The sequence below is a fragment of the Cottoperca gobio genome, chromosome 5 (assembly GCF_900634415.1).
Source record: "Cottoperca gobio chromosome 5, fCotGob3.1, whole genome shotgun sequence".
Lineage (NCBI taxonomy): Eukaryota > Metazoa > Chordata > Actinopteri > Perciformes > Bovichtidae > Cottoperca > Cottoperca gobio.
This window is the reverse complement of record NC_041359.1, coordinates 5,529,989-5,542,612: the sequence shown is the minus strand read 5'-3', so window position 1 is coordinate 5,542,612 and position 12,624 is coordinate 5,529,989. Positions and strand designations below refer to the sequence as shown.

The following is a 12,624-nucleotide window of genomic DNA, read 5'->3' as shown; positions in this document are numbered from 1 at the left end:
TTCTCAGTACTCCTCAGCTAGATGCGACTCCACACTTAACAACTCCCTCACTCCCTGTCCTCATATGCCTCTGTATTTTCCCGAGACTCCTCACTCCCTCACCGTCGCACTAATTTTTGTGTGGGGAGGAGCCCCGATTCAATACCCCTTTCAACATTCCTCTGTTTTTGACAAATTGCCAAATTGGCTACTGTATTTAAATCACTCACACTCTGCCAAATCCCATGAAGTAATTAAGAACTTTTTAAATCCGGCAATTAACATGTAAAGATTAGGGCTACCCGCTCGTGTTTAGGGTTTTAGTGCAGATGCTGATAATGCTGGATAAGCAAAAGCAGTTTCCTGAGCGGGGGCTGCTGTGGGGGCAGGGGGGAGGCGAGGAAGTGCAGATATAAATTGAGCGCCAGCATGTCCCTCTTATGTAATTCCATTATCCTAGACAATTTGCCTTAATGCGACAGTGGTAGAATCCACGGATTATAATGACTCTATTCCATCATTGTAAAAGACAGAAAAGGCGCACGCACACCGAGACACACAAACACACACTGCAATTATTTTCAAATAATTGTGCAGCCTCAACAATTACACAAAGAGAGAGAGATGCAGTTGAATTTCTTAGCACCACTACTAACTCATGGCTTTAGGTGGTGTATCCTTTAAATTTGATCCATTTGGATTCTGTTTATCAATCCTGGTTCTAACTTTTATAACCTGTGGATTTACAAGTTTCCCATATGGTCAAATTATAAAGCCACAGACTAAATACAAAACACATTTACTTAAAGTACATTAACATCTGTAAGTATCTACAGAGTCATGGACGATTACAGTAACTGCCTTTAGTTGACTCATGACTCAAACATGTTATACTCACCTTAAATCCCTTCATACTGTGACAATATTTGTACATGACATTATTCACATGTCAGTCTAAACTACAAGTGACTGAAACACTTGTTATCACTTAAAGCATGGCCTCACCTGTTAACTGAGTACAATCAAAGATGGCTAGTGTAAACCTACAGAGACAGCATGGTGACATAAACACAGATAAGAGTGCAAAAAAATGTCATGTGTCATTTGATTTAGGTCAAATTAGCTACATAAGAGCCAAGATAACCTTGACATCAAATTTCACACTGTCAATCCAGAAACATTTGGTCAGGCTTTGTTTTACTGAGTAATCCGGACTCCAGCTATTGAGATCACTTCACAAACATTTTTGATTAGATCTCTTTTCCTTTTTGTTTTTAAGCTCTCCATCTACATTCACTGTATGGTAAATATCAAGTGTCACGTTGCCATTTCTGCTCAAATTATGCACCTCTAAAGATTTGTGTTCCTTTTTTTCAAGACCATTTACTATTGGCCTTGTATCTGACCCCTATAATAAACCCCTATAAACCCCTTACACTGATTTATACAAAGTATATTGGTTGCAATAGTTCAGCTTCTGTGTCCTTTCAGCAGTCTGAGCTTAGATCATTTGGAATTAATTGGTTTATTTAATCTACTGCATTTTGCTAATCAGTAAGAGACACCCATGTGTTCCGTTTTGTATAAAGCACAGATGGTAGCTACTTGAAATGGTTGACAACAGAGCAACAGTGCATAGATAACAGCACAGCAGTCAAATAATGAGATACCTCAAGACTTCCTGTGATCCCCACCATCGATCAACTTTAGAGGACTCCTAATGGTTTCTCCCTGGGTCCCAGGGCTGACGGGGGTGCATACCAAACACCACCACAAAGCAAACTAATGTACAGCAACACAGTGTCACGTTCAGGCAGTGATCTGGTTCAGAGGCCAGAAACATTCAAATATGATAGCATGCACCTCACAGGGGATGCTAATGCAAGCCCTTCTCCAATTACCTAAAGAAGCAGGCACTGAATGCAGAGACTGAACACTCTGGCTACTTGGACTTGTAGATTAGCAGTGGGGTCAGGTGCAAAAAGCCGAGTGCTTTCTTGTTTAAGAGTCGGACTGGCAGAGGCTAGATTTAGCCTACTTGAGTATCATGTTACATCACTGAGTTGGACTGGGTCAACAGGTTCGTTAGGCTGCGCTGGTCTGGGGAGAAAGGGGCCTCTCCCTGCATGCTGATGCCACAGCCAGAGTTTTGCTCTCGTTAACACACATTCTTGCCTCCATTTGCACAAATCACAGCTGCGTGACCCACAATTACCTAATTTATCTACCACTGGCAGAGGACAAAATGCAGTTCAAGCCTAGAGTGTAAGCCCCTATCTGTCACTCACTGTGGATCATGTTAATTGTGTGTTCTCCATCAACACCTGTAGAAACAGTCTGCGTCTCAATGACTGCACACTGTGAGGGATGGATGTATCAAGCTCAAGGGGGTGGTAGCACTGTTCAGATCTGGAATGTCACTTAGGACAGGCAGGTAGACCCCTGTATGCCTTAACCTGCAGCTACCCACCGTGCCAACGCACTAAATGTCTGCTGACTGCTACCTGTTGTACCAACAGCTTTTCAAAACAATTTAATACAATCATGTCACACTGACTACACAAATCAATACCTATCCAAGTTCACCTATCCTGTAGTAAACACAAATTGACGATCCAAATCAAACTTCAACTTTGAGAAAAGAACAGTTTTGCCTCCTACCAGTAGTGTGGAACTCTAATTAGTGAACACACGTGTCTTTATGACTAAAAGCACATTAAAAGCAACAAGACAAACATCCACACAAAGCCTTAAGTGTGAATCATTTAGCTAAGAGCATGTTGCTTTGTCCCATGCTCTGCTGGAATACATCAAACAGTGAAGAAAAGACAGCTAATTAGTACTCATTAGAATAAGAGGCAGCCCCACAACTACACAATCGCATTAATGAATTTATGAGTTAAATATTCACATCAAACAGGAACGGGTGACAACCACTCGTGTGATGTCATGTGCTCCCATTTACCAAATAGAGGCAACTGGGCTGTTGCCAAAGCACAGTGGCAGGATGGCTACGACATGCTTGTCTCTGCTTCCTGCTTTCGTGCAGCAGGCTCAGCCTGCATCATCAGCTGTGGTCTTAAGCTACAGACAGCTAGGAAAAGATCATAGGGGAGGGGAGCCAGACAATTAAGATTGAGCTCAATCTTTTGGATTTTCAGTAAACCAGCGTCAGTGTGTTCTCCCCGTTTGCGGTATGCCAGGGGTGTCAGTCGAGCCACTCATTGTAATACCACAGCTGGAAAGGTTAAGAGTGCAGGGGACGTGTCAACAAACCCACATGTGACTCATCCATCTCTCGGTCTTATCATGCAACCAATGACACAAGTAAACAAAGTCACACCGTGGTACACTGGTACATGCACCTTCTCAGCAAAAACATTCCCCGCATCAGTGTACACACAATCAAAAGGGAATCCTGTTATGACATTTCAATTATAAAGCGATTTCACCTCAGTTTTCCATAAAATGCAGTCTTCTGCTGACGTCACACAAAATTTATTCTGAGGGAAGCTCAGGGGAAATGTCTGGGACATTCAAGCCTATTGCTATAAATACTGATATGATCTGGAAACATCTTCTGAGAGCAAACATGAGTGAATTCAGTTGTGTGTGGCATATTGAGTTTTGAACATGATTCATCATAGCCAAATGTGTGGACTGACATTTAAAAAACAAACTATTTGATTTTTGTAAAATAAAATACAAACAAACAGGTGAAGCTCTTCTGGACACTCGAGTCAGGTTGGGCACACCATGGTATTGGCTTAAACTACATGGTACAAAAGTCTGATGGACAAAGACATATATAAAGTGCACATCTGGGGTTTATCTCTAATCCTGATTATAAACACATGTCTTAATCTAAGAAACATCTCCTTACTGTACATCCACCTCATGCACAATACATCTGACTGTCAGACCATTAGAGGAACCCTAATCCTACAGGTAGGTGAAATGCACACGCATGCTTGTTTCACTCTATGAAAAAAAGAAAGAAAAAAAAGTAGCCCTTTCGCTGTTGCACTATAGCTGTACAGCCATCATGAAGTATGGTCCCTCTTTCCCCCCCCCCCCCCGCCCCCTTTGGCTAGTGAAGCAGCCAGCCTACCTAGACGAATGCATAAAAGCAATGCAATGCCAGTCGCATAAAATAAGAAACTACGGATAATCCAGACAACGGCAGGGGATGTTTGTAAGAATGTCCATCAACAAGTCCGCATTCGCTCACAGACAAACAGGCTGTCGATCAAAGTTGTCATTCCCATAAATTGCGATGCAATGCTGCTGCAGCCAGCCAAGCAGGGGGAAAACGAGACGCTCAGACGAGGGGAAGAGAGAGAGAGAGAGAGAGAGAGAGAGAGAGAGAGAGAGAGAGAGAGAGAGAGAGAGAGAGAGAGAGAGGGAGCGCTACGTTACCTTGTGGATGTGCCCTTCCTCACATCGCAGATGCTGCATTTGAAAGCCTCGGCGGTGTTCCTGAAGGTGCATACGCTACAGTCCCAGTAGCCGTCATCAGCAGTCTGTTTGGCTTGTCTTTTTGGCCTGACATGAAATGTTAAGGTCAAGTTAGTTTTTGAAATACCACCAACATTATTTCATGAATTAACAAGAAAGGAGATTGTGACAAACATAACACGTTGTGTAATACACAATCTACTAAGTACAGCACAATTTATGGTGCTGTCATTCATTTTGGGTTCGAGTCCCGGCAAGTACAGCTCTTAATAAATAAAACCCCACAGTGGCGAAGCTCCACATCGTCCGATTGTATCGCCAGCTAGGCTAGCAGGCAGGGAAGCATTGCTAAATTTTTCGGCATCGAAGCTTAGCATGTCGGCTAACAAAACCAATATCAAACAATGTCAATTTCGACATTGACCCTCCAAAAGACTTCGTCGAGACGGAAGAGCGTTTCAGGGAATGGCAGGCGTATCCTCTGAAAAATTTCCCTTTGTCTGTTAAGTGACTGGGTTGTAGGGAGCGAGAAGCCGCCATAGTGACTGCACTATTCTAGCTAGCTGTGGCATACCAACTGAAAAAGGGAGAAACGATCCCTGTGTGAGGGAAAGGCATCCAAATATCGAGCCCAAAACGCACAAAACAAAGTAGAAATTGGCAGTCGGTGATCGCATTACCTGGTAGGGCTCTTCTTGTCACCCATGGTGAAGAATAGTCCTCGGAAATAAGAAGAAAAAGGGGCCTCCTTTAATTGTCAGTGAGTATAGTAGGTTCCAGATAGAGCCGCTGCTGAAGCTGTTGGCAGACAGGCTCCACTCAGCGCTGGCTCGAGGCACGGTACAGCGACTGACTGCACAACCCCACGTGACCGCTACCCAGCCAATCAGAGCGCGAATCGGTTTAAAAGTCTGTATGGACGTTTAGTAGCTATTTTAATAACTACTAGAGGAAATTTGACAGACCTCACTTTAACCCACAGCCGTGAGCTACATAAAGATTACGTTGTTGGAATATTGATATCGTTTATGATGCCTGTAATTAAACAAATGCATATAGAACTTTTAAAACACATTCAAAATGCTTTACAAGACAAAAGAAGAAAAAATGAAAGAATACACAAATATCTAAATCAATTAATTTAAGCTAAGTAAAATAAAAATAAGCATTACTACAGTTTGGTCAAAAGAAATTATAGGTCATTATATTTTTATTAAAAAATCCTTTAAAAAAGTGCAACCAGCCCAAACTCTTTCGACAGGTGGAGTTCTGATAAATCCTGTTTTTAATTCCGGTCTAGCTGCTTCCATGCTAATTTATGGTTAATAATAATAGTATTATTAGTAATTATAATGTTACAGATGTATCCATGATGAATGGACCAACTTGCACTCATGTTCACACGCATGGGCAATTTAGAGTTTGAGGTTCACCAGGACTGCATATTTCTGGACTGTTGGAGAAAGCAGAGTACCTGGAGGAAACCCTGTGAACATGCAAACTCCACACAAAACACAAAGGATGTGATTTAAACACGTTATCCTTTGATTGTGAAGAAATGCTGCACATAATTTAGGCAATGCCTCCTTTAACTCCATAAAAAAAAGATTTCCACGTACATTATGTGCACAGACAGTTTTCATTTTGTAAAGTAATTCCCTTGCATTGAGGTTTAGGCATATCTGTACAGACTATATGTTGTCATTGAGAATAGTCATATTACAACACATTAGACTTCAAGTATTTTTTCTCAAGAGCTTTCTGGGACATCAGGTTGAATGGGGAAGATACAGCCTTCCTGGATACATTGTTTGCTGAACTAAACCTGTCCAGTCTCTTTATTGATTCAAGAGCCTAATAAGACACAGAATAACTTTATTCATCCAGCAAGAGAAACATTTAATCGGCCCTTACTTTACCCTCCTGGCTCTGACAGGCTGCATCATGGAATGTGTTGGAGCACACACATCTTGCGCTCCTCCACTCTGCCCAGGCCAAGGCTCTCGGTGGGAGAGACCTAGAGTGAATCATGTAGGCTCATTAGCCGCTCTCCACGGCTCCAGGTCCTATTGTGAATCCATTGCCTTTTCTGTTCAGAGTGAATATCCATGCCTCCACATAAGTCTGCCCTCCGCCCAGTGATTACCTCTGCTTAGCTTACAGCATGCTGCTCTAATTGTGCTAATGGTGGCCTACTGATAACTACAATTCAGTCAAAATATCATTAAGCCCTGCCTCGCTGGTTCCGTAATGAGTTCCTGTGAAAACTGTGCTTTTTCTTGTTTTAGCTTGCAAGTTACACAATACTTGCATACAGTGTAGCGAGCTGTGTTCATTGGTATTCACAGGTAGGATTTTCCTAGACCACGATACCTGTGCGGACTGGTTAAATCTTTGCAACAACAGGGATGAAGAACATATTAAAGGATGCATTAACAAACATTTACAGAGAACAGCTGGACCAAAGGCGAGAGAAGCGCACCTGTGGAGGAGATTCTTCCCTCTCTCATCAACTACACCCTTGAGCAAGGCGCTTATATTACTTACAGACGATTTCACAAGACAAACAGTTAGCCCTCATTCATTATTTATGAGAGGAGAGTTGCTGAGTTTGAGAACCACATTAAGATGGTAAAACAAACCAGAGGTGAGATACAGTGAAATAACTTTGGAAAGGAAAATGCAAAAATGGCAACATTTCATTCCAGAAGACTCATAGAAAGTTGTGGTCACTGTCAGATTGTTGTTTTTACCAACATTACAAAACAGTTGAGAGTGAATATGGCTGCATCCATTGTGTCGAACAGCACTTTGTTTGAAGCACAATGCAGCCTTGAATACCAATAACTCCACAGGGTCGCTTTGTCTGATAGCAGAATATTTAGGTTGTACTGCTTCTAGGCATGAATGTGTAAAAACTGAGTAATGTCTAGTATTTGGATAACTCACAGGTTCAAACTCTGCAGCAGCCAATATGCCTATCAAACATCATCATTCATCACAATTAAGTCCATATTGGCACCTCCCGATTTAGGTCCAAAGACATTTTTGAGTGCCAATGCAGGACGCAGTGTGTAGAAAGAGGGTATGTTATGCTTGAGGAGAAGAAATTTGTACGACGTGTAGTCTGAGTTCTCAAAGGCAATGTGAAAAGATGGAAATCATAGGGGGCAGGGGAGTTAATTCTTAGCGACAGAAGTAGTTGTGTAAAGAATGAAAAAAGTGGAGAAAGAAGTTCAAACCCTGTGAGGTCGGTGTGAATGTTGGATGTCGGTTTTAGGATTAAATTAGATCTATTGGGCACAGCCACAGTTGCATAGGAAGTCATTCGACCATCCGACAAGCAGTTCTGATGAAGCTTACTGGCAGCTCCATGCTTTGTTCACACTACAAGCGACACAGCAACAGGCTGCAAGACATTTTTAATGGAAGCCAGTGACATGAAGCTACAAACTGATGCCCGACACCTGTTGCTGCTGTGACGGGAGTGATGAAGTACAAATCAAAGTGAGCTGGTCATAACTTTCTTTAGGCGCTCCAATGACACAGTGAAGTGTCAACAAATCATATGTTTTGTTTCACCATGTTCCGTTCCATCACAGACCTCCAGTTACCATTTGACTTTTATTAACCATAAACACAAACTTTCCTTAACCTAAAGTCTTCCTGTTGCCTGACACTAACCATACCTTCACCACACTTGATTTGCCATAACCACAGTTTTTCTTGCTTAACATTTCTGATGTGGGAAAGGTGGTTGCACCATCCTGCAAGCACTTTGGTTGAAGCCTATTAATGCATTAACCATGCCAAAATTGCCTGAAGTATCATGGCAATCAAAGACTGTGTTTTCCAAATACTGAAACCAAAAAGACAGGTGTAAAATTTCCAAAATGAAAGCCAAGCAGGTTCTTTTTCTTTCTTTTTCAAGACTTTAAGACACATTTATTAAATCCTAATACTTTCTGCGCAACTCAACAACAAGGACTCTTTCAAAGCTTGAGCAGTAAAAGACAAGACACTGGAGTATGTGGCAATTAAACTTTGTGAAGAATAAATCTGTTCAACATCTTAAACACAAGTCCTCCTGCCTCAAGTACTTCAGTCTGTCATGAGCATCTAACATTTGACCTGAATCTCAAAACTCCTCTGCAAATTTACCAGAGAGCCCACTGTGTAATTTCAATACGCCACTGAACCATTTCTGTGGGCACACAAAATGATGCTGTGCCACGTATCTGCCTGGTGAGCTCAACCACTCAGAAAAGGAGGGAAGAAATCAGGCTCTCAAAATGTCTGTTTGGGGCCATTTCCACTGTTTAGTTGTACCTGGAAAAACATTCAGAAACTGAGGAGAGGAGATAAGGAGAGAGCGGGGCAGAATTGGCTGCTAAATCTCTCTCTCTCTCTCTCTCTCTCTCTCTCTCTCTCTCTCTCTCTCTCTCTCTCTCTCTCTCTCTCTCTCTCTCTCTCTCTCTCTCTCTCTCTCTCTCTCTCACTGATCCATACACATAGAGGAGAAAAGTGACTTATGATTAATCATCTCTCACAGGATCCCCCAATAACATTCCCCAATCGATACGCCTCTCATGCTAGGAGAGAAGATATTACATGATTTAGAGCAGGGGTGGAGAACCTCCGGCCTCCGGGCCATATACGGGCCGCAAGACCATTTGATCCGGCCTTCGAGGTAATTCATAAACGCACGCAAAAAAATCCACTAGAATGTTTTTAATAAAAAATCTAGACGGCAATAGAATAAATCGGGCGACTGACTGTTTTTCCTAGCCAAGGTCAGGGTCCTTGAACACAACACGAGTGGAACGTGTCATCACGTGGTCATGTCATGTAAAAAAAAAACATCAGTCATTGACATCAGTGAACGCAGCGTGGCAAGTGTAAAAAAGAAAAAGGTGGCTGCGGAATGTCGCACTGTCCAGGAGAAATGGACGAACGATTATTTCTTAGTGGAAGTAAAAGGCCAGTGTGCCTAGTTTGTGCGGATGAAAATTAATCTCTACCATCATTACAGCACGAAACATGCCGAACAAGCAGCTCTCTCCAGAGCGTAACATACAAACATGGAAAGATAGAGAGGTAGACCACCACACCAAGAACAGACTATTCCACCACTGCTGTGCAATTATCACTGCCATTTACAATACTCACTTTATTTTCTATAAACTACTTGGTACTTATATTATTTTTTATTCAATTTAATTATTGTTTACTGCCTTCTTACTTCATATGTTCTTTTGCTGTGACAAGATACATTTCCCCGTTGGGGGACTAATAAAGGATTTCTGATGTCTGATAAAACAGAAAGATACATGGATAAAAAAGTTGCTTTTTTGCACAGCATGAAAGAAAGGTGAAATGAATGGGCTGTGTCTTAAAATAAATTGTGGAGGTTATGAGTTCAATAATTACTATGGCCCTCGAAGGATGTTGTAAAATATAAAATGGCCCTTGATAGGAAAAAGATTCCCCACCCCTGATTTAAAGCCTTATTTGCCTGTCTTTCTTTTTTAAAACCAATTTCTGTTTATCTTTTGTTCAGAATAAGTCTCCTATGGGTTTTTTCCTTTTATGACTACTAATTACACAGTTTATTTTTTCTTCACAGTGATGCTGCCTTTGTCATTAAAGTAAGAGGACTATTCATCTTTCAGCTTTGTATTGACGACACCCAGAATGTTATTGCGACTGTTCTGGTTTGACTATGTTACCACGATTGAACCTACTTGACCTCTCACCTGCAGAGTCCATGTCCATGTGTCTGTCTGTCTGTATCTCACCACATTTATGAAAACTAACAGTGCATCTTTGCCTCTCTTTTCTTTCTTCTTTTTTTGTGTAGATTTATTGCTTTTAGCCAGACCTGCCGTCTGGTTTCAAAGAGCCCTCCTGCAATGTTAAACAAATGTACCCTTCTAACAGGCACATAACAGCCCTCCAACTGCTCTCCCAGTACTCTTCACAGTGATGTTTGCTTTTCAGCTAAAGCCTTCATGGATTGCCAATAAAAAAAAGAAATGTACAGAAGAACCTCTCTAACAACTCATGGACAAATGCGGTGAATACGCACGTTAGGGGAGACACTAAAGGCGAATAGGGTAAATATTTTGACTAATAAATGAAATCATGAAACTTCCCCAGTTGATTACTTACATTTAGACAATTATCTTTGTGTATGTTTCATTTTGTTGACATTTTAGAGTGAAAGGTTTTTACAGAGGGAAATTTGGATGTATCTTTGTATCATGTATGTAATCAGAAAATACTGTCAACAGCCATAATATAAAATAACTTTCCATGTTTTTAGGTATACAATGTGATATATATGAACAAACCCCTCTCTAACTAAGTTCAAAATATAAATAGGAATGAAACAAGTATGGTACAATCATTTTTAGTATTACAAGTTTTTTGAAATTGTAATTTCAAATATGTAAATAAGGCATCATCTAATGCTTACTTTTGGTGAAATTAGGAGAAATCCACACACACAAATATCAAATCAAATCAAATTTATTTAAATAGACAAAGTGTCGTAAAAGAACATGAAAATGTGTATTTCGGATGTTTTCTTTCCACTAGTCTGAAAGAAGACATGTTATGGAAGCCAAATAGCCCAAACTCGCAGACAGACAAACTCTCTGGAGTCAGACCCCCGTCCCCAAACTCATTGATGAATGATGATAAATGATGTGAAATAAGACGATTATAGATTTTGTGGACTCTCTCTCTCTCTCTCTCTCTCGTACACCCATGCACACACACTCTGTCTCATACATAGTCTCTGTCTTTCTCACACTCACACCCATCTTCATTTCCATGTCCATGGCTGTGCTGAATGGCTGCAGTCTGTGCGCTCTTGTGTGTCTGTGCATGTTTGTGTGAGTTCATGTGTGCTGATTGTCCAGTGGTCAAGCCCCGGCGGAGCTGTGTGGGATGTGTGGAAGCGCCTACCGGGGGATTGGAGGAGAGGGGGAGGGCGGTTGAGGACACTGTTTCCTTCTGCGGTGGAATGTCTTCATGCGTGTTCCTGTTTGGAGAGGCTGCTCACGGCTCCCAGAAGTTGGCAGGAAACCACATGCTGCTTACACTGGGGCCGATAAGGAGGAGGAGGAGGAGGCGAGAGGAGAAGAGGAGGGAGGAGGAGAAGAAGTGGGGTAGTGGTGGGAAGGGAGGGAGGGAAGGGTGCTTTAGTAAACCTTCAGGAAGGTAGATTATCCCACGAAATGCTGGCAGAGCTTCAGCCTTTGTGAATGCCTGTGTGTGTGTGTGTGTGTGTGTGTGTGTGTGCATGTGTTGAGTAGAGAGTGAGGGTGTGTGACAAAAAAAAGCAGCTCCTTCAGCTCTCTCAGCAGTGGAGAGTTTCAATGAATCCAGGGCAGGCTTCACAAAGGGCTGCAGAACAAAAGGCTTGCAAGCTGAGAATGTGCAGAGTAGAGGCACAGCCCAATCTCACGCTTTGTTAACTCTCAAACATAACACTGAATAAAGACTGAGACAATCACGCTTCACTTGTCAATTACCTGCCTGTTGATTACAAATCTGACAGCTCAACACCTCATCTGTTGGATTCATACGTGACTCCTGCTGTGTGCCACATTTTCTTGAACTTTACGGAATTATGTTTTTGTCGCTATTCTGAGAGCACCATGTAAAGTTTGTTCTTCATGTGCAAAAGTAATGTTTTGTAGAGAAATTAGTATCAAGCAAAGAATACATTTATTCAGAGCAAACAAAAATAAATTCTAGGCTCAATTGTTTATTTTGTCTCCAATCCAATGGCTAGATTATTAGTCAGTAGGGAAATGTATTCTGTGCCAGGGAGTTTAAATTCTTCTTTGCCAGATAATAGTTTCGCGACAAAATGTGTTATTTTTTTTGTCGTGTTGATAATGTCCCATCCCTTGCTCAGAATTCAGACCCAAATATAATTACATGGCTTTATGACGTTATCACACAGTTTATTATAGTGAATCAAATGAGATAATGAATCTAATCTTCATAATAGTCATGCATAAAGAGACGTGACAAATGAGATTGGATAGAAGGGTAGTCATGGGTCACCAATTTCTACTCCGCAACGCTGCTTTTAAGAAAGTGGATGGACCAAGAAAAATGGCAAAGACACACAATTTGGTTCACTTTTGGATCATGCTTCTCTGAGTGTAT

The 12,624-nt window shown here is 41.5% G+C and overlaps 1 protein-coding gene across 1 annotated transcript in view; it reads right to left on the bottom strand.

Annotated features, from left to right (window-relative positions):
* The window catches only part of rybpb (RING1 and YY1 binding protein b), a 19,748-nt gene extending 14,425 nt beyond the window's left edge, over positions 1–5,323 (bottom strand). The window contains exons 1-2 of the mRNA XM_029432285.1: positions 5,118–5,323; positions 4,399–4,524 (exon numbers count right to left, since the gene is read on the bottom strand). Coding sequence (XP_029288145.1) covers positions 4,399–4,524; positions 5,118–5,143 — 152 coding nt within the window. The 5' untranslated portion in view covers positions 5,144–5,323. The remainder of the gene's footprint in view (positions 1–4,398; positions 4,525–5,117) is intronic.
* Positions 5,324–12,624: the final 7,301 nt, after the last annotated feature.